The sequence below is a fragment of the Zootoca vivipara genome, chromosome 10 (assembly GCF_965207765.1).
Source record: "Zootoca vivipara chromosome 10, rZooViv2.hap1.1, whole genome shotgun sequence".
NCBI classification, from domain to species: domain Eukaryota; kingdom Metazoa; phylum Chordata; class Lepidosauria; order Squamata; family Lacertidae; genus Zootoca; species Zootoca vivipara.
The window spans coordinates 59,332,755-59,357,259 of NC_142593.1; the positions used below are offsets into that span (position 1 = coordinate 59,332,755).

General features: G+C 47.0%; 1 protein-coding gene across 2 annotated transcripts; it reads left to right on the forward strand.

Moving 5' to 3' along the window:
* Window positions 1-2,633: 2,633 nt before the first annotated feature.
* Window positions 2,634-24,305, forward strand: LOC118077217 (maestro heat-like repeat-containing protein family member 7). 2 transcript variants are annotated; one of them, XM_088652807.1, is made up of 20 exons: window positions 2,634-2,749; window positions 3,461-3,540; window positions 3,727-3,862; window positions 5,244-5,339; window positions 6,391-6,495; window positions 6,961-7,096; window positions 8,010-8,128; window positions 9,803-9,952; window positions 10,807-10,961; window positions 11,826-11,973; window positions 12,402-12,583; window positions 13,458-13,595; window positions 14,805-14,919; window positions 15,541-15,684; window positions 16,176-16,352; window positions 18,844-18,993; window positions 20,141-20,266; window positions 21,557-21,659; window positions 22,496-22,561; window positions 23,982-24,305. In XM_088652807.1, the coding sequence occupies exons 1-20, from the start codon at window positions 2,654-2,656 to the stop codon at window positions 24,140-24,142; spliced, it is 2,583 nt and encodes an 860-aa protein (XP_088508933.1). In that variant the 5' UTR covers window positions 2,634-2,653; the 3' UTR covers window positions 24,143-24,305. The 2 variants fall into 2 exon arrangements, with proteins under 2 accessions (XP_088508933.1, XP_088508934.1); XM_088652808.1 differs by lacking the exons at window positions 2,634-2,749; window positions 3,461-3,540; window positions 3,727-3,862 and having other exon boundaries at window positions 5,061-5,339.
* The last annotated feature ends 200 nt before the right edge of the window (window positions 24,306-24,505 follow it).

Sequence of the window (24,505 nt, forward strand, 5' to 3'; positions counted from 1 at the left end):
GAGAGAAAGGGGTGAGAGGTTTATTCTGCAATCAGCTTTAAAAAATGGGGTGCATCCCGGGGCAGGGCAGCTGCCAAAGTTGCTCTCGGGAAAGGGTACATCTGCCTTATGGGAGTGCCTGCTATCCCCATTCAACCATGTTTTAGAGTAGAGTCATTGAATTGAATGAACATGACTAAGTTAGGCTCATTCATTTCAACTGGTCTACTTGAAGCAAAGCCTAGTTGAGTATCACTCTCTGTGTTCACCTCCATATATTTGTAATTTAGGCGAATTATTCCAAAGGCCTAGTAGTTGCGTGCAGATCTAACAGTTCCATACCCCGAGGGGGCCTTGGGGTCATGTGCCCCTGGCTCTCCACTTCTCCTCCAACCCCTCTGGAAGGAGAGCAGAACCTTTTCCTTCCATTATCAGTTAACTTCCATCAAGTGTTACTTCAAACGCCCCAAATGATGGTTAATATTCACTATGATTTGTTCAAAGGAGCCAAGAGAATGATACCCGGGAGTGTCTTGCCCCTGGGGGTTTTCTGTGAGTTGGGAAATGACAAAGGAAATTTTCCAACCCTCCCTGTGGAGAAGAACCACTTGGTTCATTTTAATTTTTAAAAAGCACCTCCCTTGGAAAAGAGCACCAGTGGTCAGTCTACACTACACTACACTACACTACACTACACTACACTACACTACACTACACTACACTGTCCTTCACTTTCTCACTGGTTGACTGACCGACCCAAAAAGAACTCCTTCATGGTTCCTTGTCATCCTGGGGGAAAAGTCACCAGTGGGGTGTCACAGGGTTCTGTCCCGGGCCTGTTGTTGTTCAACATTTTTTAAATAAATGACTTGGATGAAGGAATTGAGGGGATGCTCAACAAATTTGCAGATGACACCAAACTGGGAAGGGTACCCAATGCCGGAGAAGACAGAATCGGCTTTCAAGATACAGTGGTACCTCTACTTACGAATTTAATGCGTTCCAAACGCACATTTGTAAGTAGAAAAAATTTGCAAGTCGAATCCCATAGGAATGCATTGGGAGAAAAAATTCGTAAGTAGAAAAAATCCTATCTAAACCACATCCAAGATGGCGGACGGAGCTCCATTCGTAAGTAGAAACATTCGTAAGTAGAGGTACCACTGTAACCTTAACAGATTGGATTACTGGGCCCAAACTCACAAAACAAACTTCAAGAGGGTCAAATGTCAGGTTCCACATTTAGGCAGGAAGAACCCGATGCACAAATATAGGGTGGGGGAGCCCTGGCTTGCCAGCAGTTTGAGTTTCCTGGAGGAAAAAAATATATGAATTTTGTAAATCTGCACAACAACTTACTGACTACTAATATTTTCCCAGCTGCTAAGAGGTCCTAACTAAGTGGTGACTTGCCTCCTATTGCAATTAAGATTCCCAAACTCACTTTCCCCATCCTTTCCCTCCAGAAAACAGGGGAGACGAATGCCAGTATCACCGTCATGCTTTGCTATGGCCAGATGGTTCTTGGGGCACGGCCAGAAGACCTGCTGCGCTTCATTGAGTTCATTGTGGCCGAACTCCTCTTCCAATTCCAGAACACCAGGAAGGTATGGATCTCATTTTCCCATGGACTCCTGTGGTTTGTTCTCTCAGGTATACCATACTTTTCCGTGTATAAGACAATGGTTTTTTTATTATTATTACAAAATGATGTTTATGAATGGAGGTCATCTTATACATGGATAGTGCATAGGGGGACGTGGGATTGGTTGCCGCTGCGAACTGGAGATGGTCAGCGGCTATTGTGCGTGTTATTGGTGGCTGTGGAAAGGGCTGGTGTTGATTGGCTGTTGCTGCAGCAATTGGGCATGTGATTGGCGGTTTCTGCCGGCGAGGGGACATACGATAGGTGGGTTTTGCGATGTGTGGGAGTGTCAGCAAAGGTCCGGTGGGTGAGCGATTTTGGAATCTCCCTTTAAAAAGCTGAACAACTCTGGGCAATCCCCTCCCCCCAAAAAGCTCAGTAACTCTGGGCAATCCTCCCCCCGTTTTCTTAATTTGGAGTCTCCCAAAATGGGGGGTGTCTTATACACGGAAAAATATGGTATATCCTGCCTTTCTCCTGCCATACGACTCCAGGAGCTGTGCAACCGTTTCCCAAGTGGTCACCATCCTGGCACTGAGCAGACCTCCTGACCTTCGTCAAGGTCCTTGCGCCACATGCCTTCAGACTGTGCCCCAGGGCATAGTCTCTGTCTTCACCCACCGAAGGGTTGTTGACTGGGGTGTATACTGACTCCACACCTAGGACCAAATTGGGTATTACAGTGGTACCTTGCTTCTCAAACTTAACCCGTTATGGAAGTCCGTTCCAAAACCAAAGCGTTCCAAAACCAAAGAGCGCTTTCCCATAGAAAGTAATGAAAAATGGATTAATCCGTTCCAGACTTTTAAAAACAACCCCTAAAACTGCAATTTAACATGAATTTTATTATCTAACAAGACCATTTCTGGGTTAGGCTAAGGGTTAATTTTAGGATTGGGTTAGTGTTAGGGTAAGGATTAGAATTAGGGTTCGGGTTAGTGTGGCTTTACATTTCCTTGTGATTTTGATTCAGTCTCAATTTTATAAAATCCCTTCTCCTTTTAGGACGAAGCTCTGAAAAAGAGCCTCATGAAGACAGCCATTCTAACCACCAAGGCACTTGTGCAGACGAATAGTGAATTGGTCATCTTCCCGCACAAAGCAGATCTCACCATCTGCATTATTGTGAGTAAAAAAGAAAAAGAAAAAGAGGGGAATCTCCTGGGGTTTTTTCCCAGAGCGGTTTTTTTAAAAAATATATTGCTGTGTAGGTCTGGCTCTGGTAAAATATCAGGGTTGCAGGTTCTGAGCATCTGGCCCCAAACAGTTTCTGGGTGGTCACATTCTGCTCCAGCTAAAGTTTCCAAACCCTCTTGAAATGCAGCTCTACATTGTGGCAACCTCAGCAGGATGTCACCAGCGCCTAAGTAAAAGAGGCTAGGTTCTCCCAGGAGGAGAGGGCTGTCGATGGCTATCAGCCATGTTTGCTATGTTCTTCCTCCACAGAGGAAGGAAGCAATGTTTCTGAATGTCAGTTGCTGAAAGCCACAGGCGGGGAGAGGGCTCTTGTGCTCATGGTCTGCTCCCTGGTTTCTCACAGACGTCTGGTTGGCCGCTGTGAGAACAGGATGCTGGACTAGATGGGCCATTGGCCTGGTCCAGGAGGCTGGTCTTACAGTATGTTCTTATGAGGTAGAGCTCTGTGCAGGTGAAAGATGGATCTGATTCCCAGATCCAGGAAGCCCACTCTTCTCCCCTAGGAGGACCCACTTGCCAATTGCAAAGAAGGTGTCAAGTGGGCTGGGCTGGAGAGGGAGCACAATTCAGGGTTTGGTGTGGTGGTGGTAGGGATGGAGCCTCCAGTTCTCTGACATGCTGTGTGCTTCCCCACAACAGGAAATTATTGAAGATGAGCCGCTAGGGTCTTTCTCTATTTCGGTCCTGCACCACGCCATCATCACCGTCAGCTGCATGACGTAAGTACGGGGAGGTCCTTCTCAGTCTCCCTACAGCTTGTCACTGCCCCACCTATTCCTGGCACCTCCCTTGCCATACCCTGAAATTGTACCCCTTGGCCAGACACAGTGCCTATTTCCTCACCAGGTTGATGGACTGCTGGGTGCTGATCATTTCCTCTCCCCTTCTTTCTCTTTCCTCTTCAGTGCCTTGAGACCACCTATGGACTCCCAACTTCGCTCAGAGCTAGTGAGGAAAAGCATAAAGAAGGTGTTTTCACTGCCCTCCTTGAAGCTGACAAAGCTCAAAGCCGGGAGTCCCATGCAAGGAACAAAGACCCAGGTGACTGGACCTTCTACTTCTAGGGATATGAATGGAGGAAAATGGGCTTTGCAAGGTTAAAATTTTGAGGGCAAATAGTCTGAGCTGTGTAAGCTATAAATAATGCTGCCACAGACATTTGACCCACCACAATGATGGAACAACTAGAGACTTTGGGTGTATATTTTTTATTTTAATCATGTTTCAATATTTATTGCATTTAACCTTTGGCTAGAATGCATCCACGGATGATTCCTGCATGCTGCATTTTGTGATTCTCATGCCTCCCTCCTACGCTGCATTTAATTTTGTTTGTTTGTTTGTTTGTTTATATGCTGCCCATCTGACTGGGTTACTCCAGCCACTCTGGGCGGCTTCCAACAAATTAAAACACAGCAATACATCAAACATTTAAACTTCCCTATGCAGGGTTGCCTTCAGATGTCTTCAGATGGAATTATAATTATGTACAGTATCTCTCTGACATCTGATAGGAGGGTGTTCCACAGGGTGGGCCCCACCACCAAGAAGGCCCTCTGCCTGCTTCCCTGTAACCTCCCTTCTTGCAGTGAGGCAGCTGCCACAAGGCCTTCTCAATAAACAACAACAACAGCCCCCACTGAAGATTTGCTTGCTATGGCAATGGAGGATAAAGTACGATAGTTAGGGCCAAATGGTTTGGGACACCCCAAGGAAGTTGAGCCTAGTGTGAAGTCCTGTATCTTTATATCCCATGACCTGTAACCTTTCTTGATGTATGTCAAAGAACGATTGATGTCTATGACTCTTTGTGTGCTGTGTTTGAACCCCTGCATAAGCATTGTTGCGAATTTGCTGAGCAGCTGGTGGGCAAGGCTGCCCTATTGCAATAGCCCTAATATACTGGGTCCCTAACTGGATCTGCTGAAGCTTGCTGTGATTCTCTTGATTCTGTGTGCCATTTAAAAGGTGTTCCCTCACCTGGGCAATGGACAGGTGGTATAGAAATAAAGTCTTACCACCACAGCCCCCCACCCTGGTGGCTCTTTCCCTCTTTTCTCATTCTGGCTACAGGCTGCAAAATGACTTTTCTTTCTTTGAAAAGAAATAGAGTTGGAGAATGTGTGCTTCTCCAGATGGGCTGCCATTGGCCCCAGTCAGGAGTGGCTGGAGTCCGAGGACCAGGCATAGGGAACCCGAGGTGCTCCAGAAGCAGAAGCATAGAATCGTGACAGGTGGACGTCCAAGCTCTGCTAAAAAACCTCCCAGGAAGGAGGGTGCTGTTGAGCTCACGTCTTGCTTGTGGGTTTCCCACTGGGTCATTGGTTGGCCACTGTGAAAAGGGGAGGCTGGATGAGAAGGCTCCAGAGCACATGGGATTTCCACGGGGGTCTTTTAATTCCTTTTGCTTCTCTCCTTTCAGGACTTTTATCAGCAGACGGTCAACGCTTGCCTGAATATGCTCACCAGCTTGCTGTCGGAGGCCCCCTCTCTGGAGGCGCTGCAGGATATATTAGTGGTAAGGGAGCCACCAAGACGTCAGAGCAGGGGGAAGCAGCAGCTCCCATGCCGGGGGACAGACCCTGTTGAAATTATTGCATGGGGGGCACCTGTGGCCAACTCACTGGTTGTGGATGCTGATGGTGAACTGGGCCTCTGTTCTGCTAGGAATGCTTGCGCAAGGCACACAGAATCATAGAATCATAGAGTTGGAAGAGACCACAAGGGCCATCCAGTCCAACCCCCTGCCAAGCAGGAAACACCATCAAAGCATTCTTGACATATGCCTGTCAAGCCTCTGCTTAAAGACCTCCAAAGAAGGTCACATCCATTTCCTTTCAAAGATATGTCCTCTGCTGATAGCATTAGGGGAAGGGCCGTGGCTCAGGGGCAGAGCATCTGTTTTGCATGCTCAAGGTCCCAGGTTCAATCCTCAGCATCTCCAGGTGGGGCTGGGAGAAGACTCTCTGTCTAAAACCCCAGAGGGCCAACTGGCAATCATCATTTCCTGTGGCCAACACCAAGGTTGGTGGATCAATGGCTGGGCTTGGTCTAAGGATGCTTCCTGCATTCCAAGACTATGGCTGTGGTGAGGAGTATGTTGTAGTGTTGTAATTATCACACACGCAAACACACAAATGACAGATCGCAGGGCGGTTCACAACATGAAAATACAAAATGAGAACACAAAATACACAATAAAACAAAAACAAGCCAAGAGCCAATTAATTTCTAATTCTATTAATGTTCAATGTGTTTCTTTTAATGGCTTGTTTTTTCTATATCTCAAGTTGTTCTTATTTTGTTTGTAAGCTGCCTTGAGTCCCTGTCAGGGAAAAAGGTGGGGTATATAACAACAACAACAACAACAACAACAACAACAACAACAACAACAACAAAGGAGAACAAATTGAGCAAACTTTCTCCTTTACAAAACAACCCCTTTTTGCAATTTGTCCCCTCTATGGTCCCAGCATGATTGATCCAGCCAATAGCCAAAGCTTTGTGAATTTGCAAACCCGGATTAATGCTTGTCCGTCCATGTGATGATGATTATTTCTCTCCCGCAGCACACAAATGGCTGGATAGACTCCCCCAAAATCTACGAGCGAGAAAGAGCTGTGAAGAGCACCAGCTTTCTCATGAAATATGTTTCCGAGCATTTAAACTTTGATGTGAGTGACCAAGGCTTAATGCTGAAATTTCAGATTTCTTTATTTTTAATGTATTACATTTCTATACTGTGGTACCTCCGGTTAAGAATTTAATTTGTTCTGGAGGTCCGTTCTTAACCTGAAACTGTTCTTAACCTGAGTTACCACTTTAGCTAATGGGGCCTCCTGCTGCCACTGCGCCATTTCTGTTCTCATCTTGAAGTAAAGTTCTTAACCCGAGGACTCACCATGAACTCACCTCCCTCATTCTCTTATATTGGCAACAGCGCCTACCTGAGAGGTGCCAGAACTGAGTTCCAGGGAGTTCTGGCTGGAAAAAAGCCCTTGGGTGGGCCACCTAAGCATAGGTCTCTTTCCCTGCGCCCCTCTGCCACCTTTGCCAACTGAAAGCATGCCAGATCGTTTCTCTTGCTGGGCTGTGTGGGATGAGGGCTGACTGTGCACCTCTCTCTCTCCACCTCCTAGATATCCCAGGATTTCCCCCTTCTGGGGCAGCTGGTGGCACTTTTATCCCTGCACCTGGCAGACAACGGGAAGGACATTGGGCTGCAATCCGCGGAGGCCTTGTACCACCTCCATTATATATTGATCGCCAAAATGGGTGAGTGGGATGCTGGGAAAGGGTGTGTTTCTTGCAAGCCGCAGGGTGGGAGATCTGTAGCCCGACAGAGGCTGCTCCAACTCCCAGTATCCCTGAGTGTTGCCCATGCTGGCTGCCGCTGGGGTTGATGGGAGTTCAGGAGGGCCAGAATTCGTGCCAGCACTGGCCTAATGCAAACACCCCGTTAGCCAGAGACGAGAGGGCAGTTTGAGGGGAGGGATTCACTCCTTAGGAACATAAGAAAAGCCTTCTGGATCAGACCAGTGGCCCACCCCAGTCCAGCATCCTGTTCCCACAGGGGCTGACCAGATTCCTGTGGGAAACCAGCAAGCAGAATTTGAACTCAAGACCTCTTTCCCCTCCTGGGGTTTCCAGCAACTGGCCTTCAGAAGCATTGCTGCCTCTGACCGTGGAGGCCGAGCAGAGCCAGCATGGCTAATAGCCCTGGGTAGCCTTCTCTTCCATGAATTTGCCTAATCCTCTTTGAAAGCCACCTTGGTCCGTGGCCATCAATGCCTCCTGTGGCAGGGAGTTCCAAAGTTTAGCTGTGCACTGCAAGAAGAAGGACCATCCTGAAACTTCAGTTTCATTGGAGCTCCCGGAGTTCTCGTGTTAGGAGGGAGAGAGAAAAAGCTTTCTCTCTCTCCACTTTCCCCTTGCCATACATTGTGTCTCCCTTTTCTCGCCATTTTTCTAAACGGAAAATCCCCCAAATGCTGTGACCATAGAGCTTTGCAACCACCCCAGTCTTTTGGTTGCCCCCTTCTGAACCTTTCCCAGTTCTGAATTCCAATTTTTGAGGTGAAATCGACAATATTTTTGTTGGCTACAGTGGGAAAGCTGGAGGTTTTGTGCAGGGAGCCCTAATGCTGTTTTCTTTTGCATGCATATCCCCAACCCTGACCCCGTTTAGCTAAGAAGGTGGAGATGAGGCATAAGAACAGGAAAGGAAATGTGGTGAAATGGTATAGAGAAGACTTCTTCATTCCTGGGCCCTCAGTCTTCTACAATGACATCTCCAAAGTGGCCAAGGTAGGTGTGGCTTTTGGGACTGTTTCTTGCTAAGACCGCAGCCAGCTCTTGGTTAGCAGAGGTTCGTCCATTCAGGCCAATGGGGCCCTGCTCCACCAACCTCCTCAGGCCGCCTACGCCTTCTAGGGGATGAGGGAGAGATTCAGAGCAGTTCACATTTAAAGCCAAGGCCAGTGTTTCTCAACCAGTGTGCCTCCAGATGTTTTGGAACTACAACTCCCATCATTCCTGACCACTGGTCTTGCTAGCTAGGGATGATGGGAGTTGTAGTCCCAAAACATCTGGAGGCACACTGGTTGAGAAACACTGGCCAAGGCTATCAAACCCAGGCTTCATGAAACAACATGAGAATGGAAACACAAGCCGCCTTTGAAATTCACACATCCTCGAATTTTTCAATGCCATTTCCTGGCCAGTGTGTACAAAAAGGATTGTGCAAGCTAAAAGTGTCCAGAAAATGTATATATTAGTGTAAATAACATATGGAAATGCATTGTATTAGAATAAATCCTTTGAAGACAAGTGCATGCCAAATTCTACTTATTTAAAAAGGTCACATTACACAAAACGTTAGATAGTTGATTGATTGATAGATAGATAGATAGATAGATAGATAGATGATTGATTGATAGATAGATAGATAGATAGATAGATAGATAGATAGATATAGACAGATAGATCCCAACCCAAACTACTCAGGCATTGCCACAACTGTGAGCCCTGGATAGAGACCCATATGCATTACAAGCTGCAACCTGCCAGGCCAATGTATCCTGCAGGAGAATTGTGGAGCAGCCCTAGCTGCGCTGTGCATCTGATGGGCCCCTGTGGTGAGGAGAGCTGATACCCTGCATGTATCACTTTTGCTGGATCGAGAAGAGGCAGTGTGGTGCAGTGGCTAGAGAGTCTGACCAGGTGCTGGGAGACCTAGGGTTCAGATCCCCACTCAGCCAGGAAACTCATGGGGTCAGTCACAGTCTCTCGGTCTAAACTACCTCATGAGGATAAAATGGGGAGGAGAGAGAGCCATGCATTGCCACCTTGGGCAAAGAAAGAGTATGAAAAGTTGACTCGTTTGGTGCCCATTTCATGAGGTGCCAATGGACTATGCCAGGCTTCCTCAACCTCGGCCCTCCAGATGTGTTTGGCCTACAACTCCCATGCAGGACCAGTGGTCAGGGATGCTGGGAATTGTAGTCTCAAAACACCTGGAGGGCCGAGGTTGAGGAAGCCTGGACTGTGCCACCATTGTGGTGGATGTTTTTGACATATATTAAGAAATAAACACACAGCCTGCAGGTTCCCACCAAATCTGACTTCGTTTGGCATTGATTGATTATATAACTGATATCCACTATTACTCGCCCTCTCTGCTTCTGCGAGAAAAGTTATCTTATTTTCTAGTCTGACTAACCAATTTTAAAAAATAGCAAGGCGTCACCTGACTCTTAGTTTTGTTTGTTGTGAAATCTTTCAGTTGCTTAAATAAACATATAAATAGAATCAGAATTGGGGAGGTGGAAGGGACCCTGAGGGTCATCTAGTTCAACCCTCTGCAAGGCTGAGTGCATATGTCTTTCACTTTGTTTGTGAAGGCGCGCACCCTTGGACTACTTAAAAGTGGTCGGAGTGTGGAGCAGAAGAAAACTCCCTCTTCTTTCTTCTTTGTACCAGGCTTTTGGGGAGCACCTCACGCCAGGCCAGATCAATGAGGTTGTGTTGAAGGCGATCGACAACTTGACAGTAGAAGACAGAGTCATCTCGCAGGCTGCAGGAGTGCTGCTGAGTTCCTTCCTTGAGGAATGCGGGATGGACATGGAAGATGTAAGGCTCAAAATGGAGGCGGGGGGAGCAGGTGTCCTATAAATGAAACATTCTCTTCAAACGTAGAATTAGCTTGTTTCCAGGGATGTAAGAAGGCATCGGTTTCCGTGTCTGTGGCTTACGCCTCTGTTTCCATTCTGCTGCAGTTCGGCTTCCAAAAACCAACCACCATGTTTTTCATATCGCTGTCTGCTGTGACAGTATTTTAATTGCATTCTTCCACCCTGTTCATGTCAATGCAAAGGAAACACAATGTGAACAACACAGAGGTTCATGGACCATTGTTATTGCAAGGTGCAGCTTCCTAAATTAACAGGAGAGATGAGTTAAGCTGGCTCTTTGATCTGTTTTATATTTCTTTTTGGGTTCTCTTTTGTAAGCTCTATTGAAAATCTAAATACAGTGTACATTTTCAAACAAGCAAATAAACAAATAGTCATTTCTTTCTCATCCTGGTATTTTTTTAAAAATATATTTTATAAAAATTTCCACAATTTCACATAAAATTCCAATACATAATAAATTTTCCTTTCTTTTTCCTACTTTTTTCCTTTTCCCTTTTCCTACTTTCCATCCCAATCTATTCTTTGCTTATCCATTCTTTTCTGCTGGGAACTTCTTCATCTTTCCATTTCTGTGCATAGAGAATCCTAGCTGCTTATATACACAAATAACTTAATCGTCTTTTCTGGAACTCCTGTCCCTATAACCCCAAAAGCTTCAGTTTTGTTTTGTTTGTTATAATCACTTTGAACATCTTTTTTATCTCCTCATTTATCATTCCCCCCAAATCCTTCGCTTTCTTTCAGGTCCACCACACTTTCTTATCCCGGTCTTCTTTTATCTTCTTCCAGCTGCCCATGGTTGTCAAGGAGATTTACAACCATCTCCCGAGGATCCCAGACTCCCGGACAAAGGAAGAGGCTCTCACGGCAGTCGTCAACCTCGCCACGAAGCGTCTCAACCCAGTGGTCGACAGCCTGTTGGACTGCTCGATGGACTGTGATGAGTAAGGATCTCTAAGAGATTACTGTGTTATGGGGGGATAGATCCATTTTGCCTGCAAATCTCAGGACGTCTCAGATGCCCTGCATAGCCTGCGATCCGCCAAGCCAGGCCACAGCCCATCAGCCACGGGTGGTGATTTCCCAACTCTGTGGCATCTCCCAGGTTTTTGAAGTAGAGTTGGCAACTTTTTGGCCTCTGGAAGCTGCTTCCTCTGTGGGAATGAGGCTTCTTCCACGCTGTGAAAGGCAGTACCCATGTGGATCAAACCTCTGTTCAAGATTCAGGTAGAAGCCATGCCAGGTTTCCCACACATGCACACCCCTTCTGGACAGTTGCGAGGGACAGGGAACAAATTTCAGTTTGGGTCACTTTTAAGTGAGAGCTTACATCATTTGCAGTTTCCAAAACGAGAACTGTCATATTTCAAAATTCGCACTTTATGCTGAATTTTTCAATGCAGTTCTCCAGTCAAGTAGTACACACACACACACACACACACACACACACACACACACACACACACACCCAAGTAGGCACATAAATGCATGAACTGGTAGAAATAACATATAGAAAGACGTAAAATTAGGGGAGATTTCTTTTAAAAAGGTGTTTAAGAGGCAAAATTGTATAAGCAAATGCGCAAAGCTTTCATGATGTGGAAATGGGGAGAGCTGAATTTAATTTGGGTTTCTTAATTTATATTTTAGTTTCATACTTGCAAAAAATTGTGCCCCGAGTTACATATCAAAAAGGGGAATAGTAGTTTCTTTCTCTGCTAATGCATGTGCGATATGAAGGAAATATAAAAGGCCTGGCTTTTTTTAAGAAAAGGAAAAAGGAAGAATTCTGTTTTGAAAAATTGCAGAAGTGCCGCAGCAATCTGGAAGGCCTTGGTCTCCGATCCGTATTCCAGCATCAAGCTTCTGAGACCCCTCCTGAAACGGCTTCAGGATGAAGACCCCAATTCAGAAATCACTTACAGGCGACACAGCAAGTCTCAAATGCCAATGGCGGTACGAAACCCCTCAGTTTCTCTCTCTCCTGGATTGTTCTTGAATGGGAGCTGGATGAGGCTGGGGGCAATGACAGCAACAAAACATGGAAAATCAGACATCGTAGTATGGAGAAAAGCAGGGAAAGTTGACCAAAGGAGGGGAGTACCAAAAGCAAAGTAAAAATTACTAAAGAATAGGCAGCAGAAAATACAAAGCAAGGGGGCCTGGGGGAGGGGTCTCCTGGAGCAAAGCCCTGGCTCAGAGCACTTGCTTTGTATGCAGAAGGGCCCCAGCATCTCCACGTCGGGGGGGGGTCACTTGCCTGAAACCCTGGACAGCCACTGCTAGTCAGTGTAGACATTACTGAGATGGACCAGGGGTCTGAGTTGCGTCCTGCATAGAGAGTTGGGTCTTTATCTGACAATGTCCTGTCCTTGTCCTTCCAGGCTACCAACGCTTTGTGTCTCATCCTGTCCTTACCCGAAGCTTCAGATGTACTGCAGAACAAGTTCTCCCAGCTATTGCTTGCACTGATCACTCAGATCTATTTTGTCCTCGGGACGAGCAGAAGAGGTTCGGGGGCGAGAAGTCTCCTCTCAGAGCCCTCTTCGCATCTCAGTCCGCTGGCGTAAGGGACCTGCTAATGCATTTGGGGTGGCCCTCCCTTCTCTCTCTGGGCGCTTGCAAGCCTGACCCATAGCCATGATGGCTCACCCCTCACCAAAGAGAATAGGCTTCCTTTGGAGGTGGAGGTTCTGCTTAGGCAGGATAGCTAAGAGACCCAGGCTTCCCCAACCCCTGTGCTCTTCAGTCGTTTTGGATCACAACTCCCATCAGCCCCAGCCAGCACAACTGGGCTGAAGATGGGAGTTGTTGTGGTCCAAAACATCTGAAGGACACTAGGATGGGAAGGGATGTTGGAGACTCTCCCGCACGCACGATGGGCTGATTTGGGTGTGGTGAGACTCACATGTCATGAAACCTTAAGTCTCCATCACAGCCGAAAGGTTGCAGCTTGTGCTGGAAACATGTGAGAGGCTGTGGGGGCTGGTGATTGAGGCTGGAACTAAAACTCCCCAGATGAACCTACCTAGACCTTGCGATCATCATCGGAGGCCCCTCTTCATGTGCCTCCTCCACGAGAAGTCCGGAGGGTGACAACACAAGAAGGGGCCTTTTCTGTGGCGGCTTCCCATTAGTGGGATGCTCTCCCCAGGGAGGCTTGCCTGGTGCCTTCATTATATACCTTTAGATGCCAGGCAAAAATGTTCCTTGTCAGTCAAGCCATTGGTGGATTAACACCCTACGCCCTTTCAAAAGTGTTTGTGAGAGGGAGAGGAGTTTTTGGTTGGGTTTGTTCACATTTTTATTATTTATTTTGTACTTTTTATCTTGTATTAATATGTTGTGAACTGCCCTGAGATCTACGGGTGAAGGGCAGTATACAATTTTTTAAAATGGATAAATAAATATAATATTCTTAATTCTTTCACTTGATTCAGGACCACTGTGCAGGCCCTGAAAAACCTTATTGGGTGTGGCGGCTATGTCAAAGAATACAACATTTTGGGGATGCAAAGGTGCTGGGATATGCTATCAAGTCCAGAAAACTTTTTTGAAGGCATTCGTATTCTGATAAGGTAAGATGGTGAAAAGGAGTGGCAGGTGAGACATGAAGAGCGCCCCCCCCAAGGCCTGCTTTCTGGGAAATGGAGATAAACTTATTATTTATTTCAGAAAATGTATATGCTGTTTGATTGTAATAAAACAAACAAACTTCAAAGTGGTTAAAAAAGAAAAGACAAGAAAATATCGATTAGAAAAACTGCCAACAATAATTTGAGACTTTTGAAAAGTTAAAATAACCATAGACTAAAACCAGATTAACATTTGCACCAGCTTTCTAAACATCTTGGAAGGCTTGTCTAAACAAGAATGTTCTTAGCAGGTGCCCAAAAGGGTACAGTGAAGGTGCCTGTTTGATATCAAAAGGCAGGGAGTTCCAAAGGTTATGTACTGACACACTGAATGTTCTTACAAATGCAGAGCAGGAATTATGTGGTGCCTGAAATAGTGCCAATTCCACCAATTGAAGAGGTCGAGTGGGTGCCTATGGGGTAATGGTAATAATATTACAATTAAATTGATTAGTTGCACTTCTCCAGCAGGTCCTGGGGTGGATCACAGCCATTTAAAATTCAGAATATAAATCAGCTGAAACAAATTGCAAAGGCAGGAATAGGCTGGGTCCTGAAAATACTCAGGCGTCACAGGCGTAAAGAGGTGCATCTTCTGTGGGGAGCGAATCCCACCATTTACCACTCTTCTCTAAATCCGTTTGCATTCATAATTGTTTCATAAGAACAGGGCAGAACAGATCATGCCTGCAAGGGGGGGGGGGGATGAAATCCGCAAGAGCAAATCTGGATTTTGGGGTTGGCTAAAAAGAAAGAAAGGCACATGAAACACTCTTGTTTTGCACCATTTATATCCGGGTTGTTTCCTGCCAGCTCAGAATTACGCAGGAGCCTGAACCTTCCCCTTCCCCCTCCAAGCACTGAAAACTGTATTCAGCAAACTCTGCTGGCTTTGGAGATTTATTTGCAAGATACTGCCCTGCACTCTCAAGCATCCTTCCTTGACTTAGCTAGATATGACTTGGGATACGACGTGGGTGAAATTGGAGAGGAGCAGAGGGTAGTGGCTGGGGCAACCCAATCAGGTGGGCGGGGTGCAAGTAATGAATGATGATGATGATGATGATGATGATGATGATGCAGGAGCACTTAGTGGTCCTTCCTGCCAGCTTCAGGCTTCTGCATCCTTTGTGTCTGATTTTGATGTTTCAGGACCTTGTTCACATTCTCCAAAGTGCACCTCAGAACGACTTTCAAACAGGCCAACGCCTACTTGCGCCGCCCTGACGTTAAAGAGAGGACGGTTGGGATGGCCTTCTTCACCGAGGTGAGAGTCGGGAACGGGGAACGCCTGCAGTCGCTCCTGCTTTGAAACCAGAGGGTGTCAGAAGGTCTCCTGAGCCACCATTGATGGCTGGCAGGCCTGCACTCTGCCTGAGGCAGCAATTTCTACAGGCCTTCTATATGAGCCAAGGGCATTAACTAACTCCTTGCACTTTGCTCCCCTTTCTTCCTGCCCTTTCTCCCTGCCCCTCAGAGCCAGCATGGCACACAGGGCTGGGCTTGGGTGGCCGCAGCCTCTTCTCTTCTTCTCACCTGCTTTCCAGCCCCCTCTACCAGCTGCCCAAGGGAGGAGGCCAGCAGCAGTGGCCACGGAGAGGCCATGGAGGAGCAACGAGAGGCCCCCTCACAGCCGCCACTGTCATTGGGGACAAGCTCTGGCTCATCCTCCCCCCCAAGCTTGGTGGCGGCAGCTCTGGCAGGGGACACAGGGACATTCCGGGATCAAATCAGAAGCCGGTTGGCTTTCGTAATTCCGGAACTGTCCCTGGAAAATCAGGATACTTGGAGGGTATGGGGTACTGAACTTTGGTTTCCGCAGCACAGATTTCCCCCTGCCCTCCCCACTTTCTTTGGCCTTGCACACATCAAGTGTTTTCTTTCTCAGCTCCTTTTTCATGGGGAGATAGGCTTGTTTTTCGTGAAGCAAGACATTATGGACGTCCTGAAGGAGTGGATGGGCCAAGCCAACCCCCTCATGCAGCTCTTCAGCATCCGAGGGCTGGGCTACTTGCTGCAGCACCCACTGGAGGTAAGAGATTGGTGGCGGGGGGCACATTATCAAGCAGTGCACAAAATAACCCAACAACGCTTTGCGGTAGCCATACCAGCCTTTCAATGAGGCAGTTGAAATGAGACTCCCTTGTTCTGCTGCAGCCTTATTCTCAGGTGCAGATCAGCACCTGCCTCGAAGGAAGCTGCCTTCAAGTGAGTCGATCCAATGGTCTGGCTACACTGACTGGCAGCAGCTCCCCAAGGTTTCAAGAGTCTCTCCCAACCCTGCGTGGAGAAGCCGGGGCTTGAACCTGGGACCTTCTGCATGCCAAGCAGACGCTCCAGCTCTGGTCCCTTCCCCTATGGGATGCCCTCACCTTGTACAACGACTCATGAGAGAGCACCCGTTTGGGTTGTTTACTTTTGTGTAACGCTTACGCTGTGGCTTTTTGGGTGCAAACAGCGTCTGCGTGCGCTGACCTCTCTGCAGTGACCGTGTTCCCTCACCTGCTCCCTTGCTTCCTTCAGGGAGAGTCCTTGAATGGCTTCGTCTCGCCCCTGATAAGCTGCACTTACAATCAGGACAAGAGTATTGCCAAGGAGTCCATTAAGTGCCTGCAACTCCTGTTCCAACACTTGGAGGCGGAGGAATACAGCTCAGCCGGGTGCAGCCTTTATCCTCAACTCTTGAAACACTTCAATGATGTAAGTCAACAAGCCTACTAGAAATGGGCTTCATCCATGCCCTGGTGCTTCCCAAACATTTTGGGGGGGGCTGCCCCTTTGGTTCCATAGCCTCATCCCCAGTGCCCCCTACACTATAAAAAGAATCACAGGGTACCGAAATGCGTTCCAGAAGTCTGTTCCAAAACCAAAGCGTTTCAAAACCAAGGTGCGCTTTTCCATAGAAAGTAATGCAATATGGATTAATCCATTCCAGACTTTTAAATACAACACCTAAAAAAGCAATTTAACATGAATTTTAGAATCCTAGAGTTGGAAGATACCACAAGGGCCATCCAGTCCAACCCCCTGCCAAGCAGGAAACACCATCAAAGCATTCCTGACAGATGGCTGTCAAGCCTCCGCTTTCTCTCTAACGAGACCATTGATCCATAAAATGAAAGTAATAATCAATGCACCGTACTATAAAATACATAAGACAGTATTGTAGATGATAAAAATTAAAATAGTTTTTTTTTTCTTACCTGCACTGATGATAGTCATTCTTTGGATGGGGGACTTTTATCCATTTCCACAGTCACACAGTCAATCTATCAGTAGCTGAACTGGGTTCCACACAGTCACAAAAACTAATTAACTGAAAAAGCCTCAAAAACAAAAATGCAAAATAAATAGTAAAAACAAAAGCACCAAAAACAGGGGTACCTTGGTTCTCGTACTTTACTCAGTTCTGGAAGAAGAAGAAGAAAGAAGAAGAAGAAGAAGAAGAAGAAGAAGAAGAAGAAGAAGAAGAAGAAGAAGAAGAAGAAGAAGAAGAAGAAGAAGAAGAAGAAGAAGAAGAAGAAGAAGAAGAAGAAGAGGAGGAGGAGGAGGAGGAGGAGGAGGAGGAGGAGGAGGAGGAGGAGGAGGAGGCGGAGGAGGAGGAGTTTGGATTTGATATCCCGCTTTATCACTACTCGAAGGAGTCTCAAAGCGGCTAACATTCTCCTTTCCCTTCCTCCCCCACAACAGACACCCTGTGAGGTGAGTGGGGCTAAGAGACTTCAGAGAAGTGTGACTAGCCCAAGGTCACCCAGCAGCTGCATGTGGAGGAGCGGAGACTCGAACCCGGTTCCCCAGATTACAAGTGTACCACTCTTAACCACTACACCACACTGGCTCTCACCACATGACTTCCGAAATGTTCATGGCATGGCTTCTGATTGGTGCAAGCACCCCGGAAAAAAAAGCCAACACGTTTGGCTTCCGAAAAACGTTCAAAAACCGGAACACTTATACTTCCAGGTTTTTGGCGTTTGGAAACCAAGGCATTTGAGTACCAGGGCGTTTGAGAACCGAGTTACCACTGTATTCAAAGTAGAGGTTTGCACGACCCTCTAAGGAAGATAACACAACATCAAAATTCCTTTTTTCCTTCCTTCCTTCCTTCCTTCCTTCCTTCCTTCCTTCCTTCCTTCCCTCCTTCCCTCCTTCCCTCCTTCCCTCCTTCCCTCCTTCCCTCCTTCCCTCCTTCCCTCCTTCCCTCCTTCCATCTTCTTTCTTCTCTCTTTTCCTTTTGTTTTCCTTGGTGTCCTTTGCTCAGGGCCATTATTGGGCTCTTTGGGCATGGTCAACGGGGGCAACTGCCCCTTCAAGTAAGTAAGTAAGTAAGTAAGTAAGTAAATTAAATAAATAAAAATACTTAACTAACTGACCAATCACATCACATATACCTTGGTTCTGCTCCCACACACACACCCAACATAAATCCTGCCCCACCAACATAAATCCTGGCTACGCCCATGTTGGGTTCCAAGGAAGGTGATGGCTTGTTGGTGAAGGTCCCTGAGTGAGAGACAGGGAAGAGAAGACTTCCCAGGGTGGGAGAAGGAAGGGAACCTCCCAGGTCCTCCTCTTTCCGTGTGAGACAAGGGTTAAGAGCTACCCTTGAGAGAAGACTCTGCATTTCCGTTTCTCTTTCTGTTTTTATTTAGATCACTTTCCTTTCTTTTCTTGTATTATGGAAAAGCCTTAATAAAGACTTATGGGGGGAAATAAAGAAGATAATAACACAATGAAATTCAGAACACCAGCTGCACCAGCTTGCCCCCACGATTGAGAGGGCTGGCGCTGTGTGACATGCACATGTCATGCGCACACACCACGCCACATTTATACCTCAAGCACCCCTCTGTCACCCCACTCGGCTTTGAGCACCCTCCCCACAAGTGATCCCACTGGCCTAATCTGCAAGACTTCTTGCTTCACCAGCACTTCAGGTGACTCTGTCTGCCAGCAGGGGAGGCTGGCACAACTTTAGAGGCACCAAGATGAACTCAGTCCACTAAGCTCCTTGATGGTGGTGGGCAAAGGGTTGGTCCCCTGTTGTGTGGGCCAGGCTAACACCCTCAAACAACCAGACCCATAGAGAACGAGAAGCGTTTGTTCAGCTAAACTCCCCGGAAGCTGTGAGACGGGTTTGCCCTGCACAGCACTTGGGACTGACTGGCGTTCTCCTCCTCTCTCTCCTCAGGAGGACAATGACATCAGGATTTGCTCCATCAGTCTTTTCGGGGTGCTGTTGAGAGGCATGAAGGAAGAGCACAAAAACAGGGCGGAAGACAGCGTCCTCAGGAGCCTCGTCCCCCTGATAATCCAGCTGACCGACCCTGTGAGCGGAGAGGTGAGTTGAGGTTGGAAGGGCCAGTCTGGGCATTGCCTGGCCCCTTTGGCAAACCGCTTCTCCCTGGCAACTCTCCGCACGCAGCTGGAATGCAGAGCAATGTTTCTCTGCCCGTGGAAACCCCTTACGATACCAATGCTGGGTAGTCCTCGAAGCATCTGTTGCAGCTGAGGAACTCTCCCCTTTCCTGGGAATTTCCACACGAGAAGCGTTGCTCTACGTGTTCCAGCAGGGCTTGGAGAATCATCACATCTTGCCCCACAGATCAAGTAAAGCGTAGACTGGTCTTGAATGCGTGGGCCTCGATTGTGCTTGGGGTCTGTGTCATCACAGCACCTGAGGTTAAAAAGGGATTTTTCTGTCCAGGTCAGATAAGTTAGAGATCCTGGGGTCTTTTTTTACCCCTTTTCCCTTGCTCAAGTCACTTGCTCTGCAGATACTATGCTGTGGTTGGGATTGCTCTGCAAAAGGTTGGAACCATCAGAGAGTCATCGAACCACAGAATCATAGAGTTGGAAGGGATCCCAAGGGTCCTCTAGTCCAACCCCCTGCAATGCAGGGATCCCAACTCAAGCATCCCTGACAGATGGTCCTACAACCTCTGCTTAAAAACCTCCAGTGAAGGAGAGGCCACCACTTTCCAAGGAAGTTGGTTCTGGAAGTCTTCTGATCGAGGCTGGTTAGCTTTAAGGAGTGGAAGCCTTGCAGGGTTGGTTTTATATCCTGGTCATTAGACACCATCTGATACATCCAGGTTTGAGTTCCTAGGATTGGAAGCTAAGCCTTGACTCCTCTGCTGTCACTGTGATCAGCTGAAGAGGCCGGCCTGGTGGAGGTTCATTTAGCAGCCAGTAACCAGAGGGAGGGTCTTTTTCAGGGTGGCTCCTCTCTATGGAATCACTTCCCTTCTGAGCGCAGGTGAGCCCCTACATTAGTGGCGTTTTGATGCTTGTTAAAAACGTAGGTGAGCGCTCAGGGTTTACAGGTGCTTAATTCCCGGTGGGTTAGTTGTGTTTTCAACCCTACCTGGGTTACGCTCTGCATTTTATTTGCATTGCGGCCTTAATGCAGATATGTATATTTTCAAAGCTGTTGCAAGCCTAAGGCTTGATGTGAAGTAAAATGTCACCCCTCCTTTCGATTCTAGGACTGTCGAATTGTCCTTAACACAATTGTCACCTTCCTGAAACTGGGGGAGCTGCCCAGTGACATCTTTGAGTTTGGGCAGCAAGACAAACTCTACTACAGATTCTCAGTTATCTCCAAGTACATTGTGAGTAAAATTAACATGGTCAACTGTTCCCTCCAGACTCTTTCACAAGTTTGCTTCAGAGAAGAAGAAATTTCCCCACCATTTCTTAAGTTTGGGACTCACATACTTTCCGCCCAAACTGTGTGTGTTTGGTGTGGGCAGTGGGAGTTGCAGGATTATTTTATTCTACTGCCTGGCTAATATTTTGTATCCACCACAATGCCCCAGATCACGGCTTGGGTGAGGAAGTGGAAGAATATCTAGATAAAATTCTGCAAAATAGACTCTTGAGAAATAGGGAGGGGGGATATGCTGATTTTTTTCTTAGAAAGATGCTGTGCAACATCTGCAGCACCCCTAGCTGCTCCTCCCTCTCTCCCTCTGCTAAATTAACTCCCCAGTTTTATGCCATTGTGGTGTATTGATGTGCACCCTCCTGGATTAGGTGTGGCTGCAGACCCTCCAAGTGTCCCTATTTTCCAGGGACGTCCATGTTTTAGAGAAGCCGTCCCGGTTTCTGATTTTATCCCGGAATGTCCCACTTTTCCTTAGGATGTCCCTATTTTCATTGGGAAAATGTTGGAGGGTATGCAGTTATCTGACCTCTGAGCCATCTGAAGGCAATCCTGTATAGGGAAGGTTTTTTTAACATTTAGTGGTTTATTATGGTTTTATGTGTGTTGGAAGCTGCCGAAAGTGGCTGGGGCAACCCAGTAAGGTGGGTGGGGTATAAATAGTAAAATTAGCATTATGGAATGGGAGAAATGTTGGAGGGTATGTGGCTGCAGCATCTACCTTCTCATCTCCCTGTGTCTGCATCTGTGGCATCAGCATCAGCCGGCCGCAGCCCCCAGCTTGCCCTTGCCTTCTCCATCACAGATGTCTTCTGAGACATTTTGTCACTATTATTGATGTGTAGCACAGCCACAAACCGAGGCCCACCAACACTGCCACATCCATAGTTATGCTATGGAACTCACTGCCACAAGACGCACAGGTGGCCACTAGCTTGGATGGCTTTAAAATAAGGCTGGACAAATTGATGGAGGGTGGCTCTGCTCTGATGGCTCTGCTCTGCCTCCATAGTTCTACCAACTAAACCAACTAACATTTCCTGTCCTCTCAATACTTGGGCATGAAGTATGATTCTGCGTTATATAAAGTCAGTAGTATTACTGTGGGTGGCCAATTCGGAAATAATGAGGTTATACTTTTCAAGTATTGTTTGGCCACCACGAGGGATAGAAATGGAGTTTTACAAAAGACTAACCTGGCCCCTCGCTTGCCTTCCTTTCCACTCCCACCCCCCAGTTGTGGAGATACAGGCAGAGGTTGCCAGACATGCTCATGCAGATGACGGAATACCTAAAGAGCAGGAACCCTGCGCATCGCGAGGCAGCGACGATATTGATAGGTAATTGAAAACAAGGCTCTTAAGAGGAAAGGGGGGTTTCAGGGCATGAGCCAGAAGTGGGATTTCAGCCGGGATACCTGGAGGCTGAGATGCAACTCCAGGTGTCATGCGCTGCCCAACTCTGTCCAAAGGAGAGCGCTAAAGGGAGGCTGCACCCAGAAAGCAGTTTCTTTCTACCAGTTGCCCACAGCAAGTCAGGCGCTTCTCCATTGTTGTTGTTGTTTGTTGTTGTTTACCAGCTCCATGCCCCAAGGTCCCAGGGTGGGCTACCACTTTTAAATACAGGCAGTGAGTGGTTCTTTGCAATTGATGCACTGTGCGCACTGGAAGTGACACGGAAACGTCACCAGAACATCATTAAGATGTCACTAAAAGGGCAGAGCAAGGGTCGAAAGGGGGTGGGGTACGGCAGGGCGGAACAAGGGTGGGGTGGAATGCTTTATGCAGCCCCCACCAATGCGTGGGGGGGGGGTCTGGAACATAACTCCCACGCAAAACGAGTATTGCCTGTATTAAAACAGAGACGCACCCCTCAACCTTTTTGTGCCTGGGGCAATCCCCCCTGTAGCCCCCACTACGCCACACCATTTCCCCTGTATGGAATCCTGGAGAGCCCGTTAGTCAGTGTAGACAGTCCTGAGCTGGATAGAGCAATGCTTTGACCCAGCATCAGTCGGCTTCCTGGGTTCCTACGATTAAACCAGCAAATTGTTAAAGTGATCCAGAAGTTGTTAGCCCCTTTTATAGAGTACCAACAGCCTCTGTTCCTCAGGTCTGATTAATGTTTTTAAGCGGGACAAATGCAAAAACTGATAATTTTCTATTGATCTGTCTAGCGTGCAATGCACAATTTATGAAACCTGATGTGGTGAGCAGCAAACAGATTGACGACGTTTTTCTGGGTAAGGATCAAACCGGCTCTTTCCTTGCAGAGATCTTTTCATCACAGGACTACTTTTTCCAATCTCATTAATCCCAGATTATCCCACTTTAGTTACTATCAGCCCCTGCAGTCTCCTTTCCCTTCATGATTTTGATTCCCATGTTCTTCTAGCCACTAACATGACGGGAAATCTGATGTTTGTGCTGGGCAAGGAATTGCATTGGCAAAGTATAATATAGTTGGATTAGACCTAACAACAAAAGTTTTGTTTCTGTACACTTGGACTTGAACAGAAACCGTGTTTCTTTCTCTAACAACTGGCATTAATTTACCTAGCAACACAAAGGCGAAATGAATTGTCACAGTAGGGCGTGCTGAATTTTTCAGCTTTCAAATTCAGAAAGCGAGGGTGCTAAAAAGTTGTAACATGACTTGGGTGAAATGAATATGATTTAGTTTTGCTTGGTAAGCAAATGTGTGTAAAACTGCATAGAAATAATTAAAAATGAGTCCTAAGAATTTTGGTTATTTTTATTTCAGTATTAATGTAATTACCTTACATTTTCAGAAGTTAAAATTCTTTGATTTTTCCAAAAGCATTTTTTCTTGCTTCATCAGACATAGACTTACCGTGCTAAATGTTGTTCAGTCACAAAAATAATAGCAGATTTTAATTTCTCACACCCAAAAACATATTTTAAAGACCTTTCACTGAAGAATTTGTCAAAAATTAAGTTTCACCCCCTAAAATATCACACGCTACCCAGGGAGTCCAGCTCCCTTCCCAGGCTGCTTTTCTTTGCCACTGCAACCCCGTTGTTTTGCAATTCTCCTGTCCTGCACATCACCCCCCTCCAGATGTTGTTGGACTACAACTCCCATCAGCCAAAGCCAGGAGAGCCAATGGTAAGGGGGGGGGTCCCCCGTGTGTGTAAATTCTCCTCATTTCCACATCAAAAAACGGCCAGTCCTAGAAACCTCTTCCATGTAAACAATACTGAACTCAGCAACCCAATGGGCCTAACTCTGTTCCAGGCAGCTCCTTCTGTCCTTATCATGAGAGGCATTCGCTCCTGACAAGACATAGCCCTGTCCCTCCTTTGAATTTATCTCTTTAAATATCTATATGTGATTTATAACTGTGTTTTTAGGGCAGCTTACAAGAGGAGGGAGCGATGGCCACCAACCTGGATGGCTTTGAGAAACGATTGGAGGAAAGGGTATCAATGGCTCTACTCTGCTTCCACAGTTGGGGGCAGAAATGCTTCTGAGCACCAGTTGCCGGAAACCACAGGAGGGAACCGGGTTCTTGTGCTCGGGTCCCACTTATGGGTTTCCTGTTGGCTCATCTGGTTGTCCATTGTGAGAACAGGACGCAGGACCTTGGCCTGATCCAGGAGGATTCTGCTGTGGTTCTCATGTTCCTTCTTCCATTGCAGCTCTCCTGGACCTTCAGGGAGACTTGGACGTGGCTGTGTCCAATGCTGCAGTGGCTGCCAGCGAGGAGCTGTTTAGACGCTGCGGCGGACGGATCAATCCAAAGATTGTGCCCAGTCAACATCTCCTGTCCATGCTAAAAAACAACATGGCAAGGCAGTGAGGCCGAGAATTGGCATGCCCAGAAGCAGGTCTTCAGAAAAGGCAGGGAAGCAGGAACAGCTCTCCTTGCTTTCCGAGTGCCACAAAGAGCAGCTGCGGGGCAGCTGGGCTTCCATTTGTGTTGAGAGCACTTGTAGAGAACTTAATGAAAACTCTAGACATTGCTTTCTATGTGGTCTGCCTTTCTCTCTATGAATCAACCTTTTTGCATCAACTTTTCCCTTTCCAAAAGCCATTGTTTTTATATGATTATTTTCTCTCCCCTGTCCTCTCCATCCAATGGAGAGCTGATCCCATGCCTGCATACACAGATTATGGCCTAAATTGGGGGGGGGACCTTCCTCCAAGAAAAAAGGGAAAGGAA

Coding starts and splice junctions, on each gene's coding strand:
- LOC118077217 (XM_088652807.1), top strand. CDS start 2,654: ATGAAGACAGCCATTCTAACCACCAAGGCACTTGTGCAGACGAATAGT. Junction 2,750..3,460: donor ATCTCACCATCTGCATTATT/GTGAGTAAAAAA, acceptor TCCCCACAACAG/GAAATTATTGAAGATGAGCC. Junction 11,974..12,401: donor AGTCTCAAATGCCAATGGCG/GTACGAAACCCC, acceptor TTGTCCTTCCAG/GCTACCAACGCTTTGTGTCT.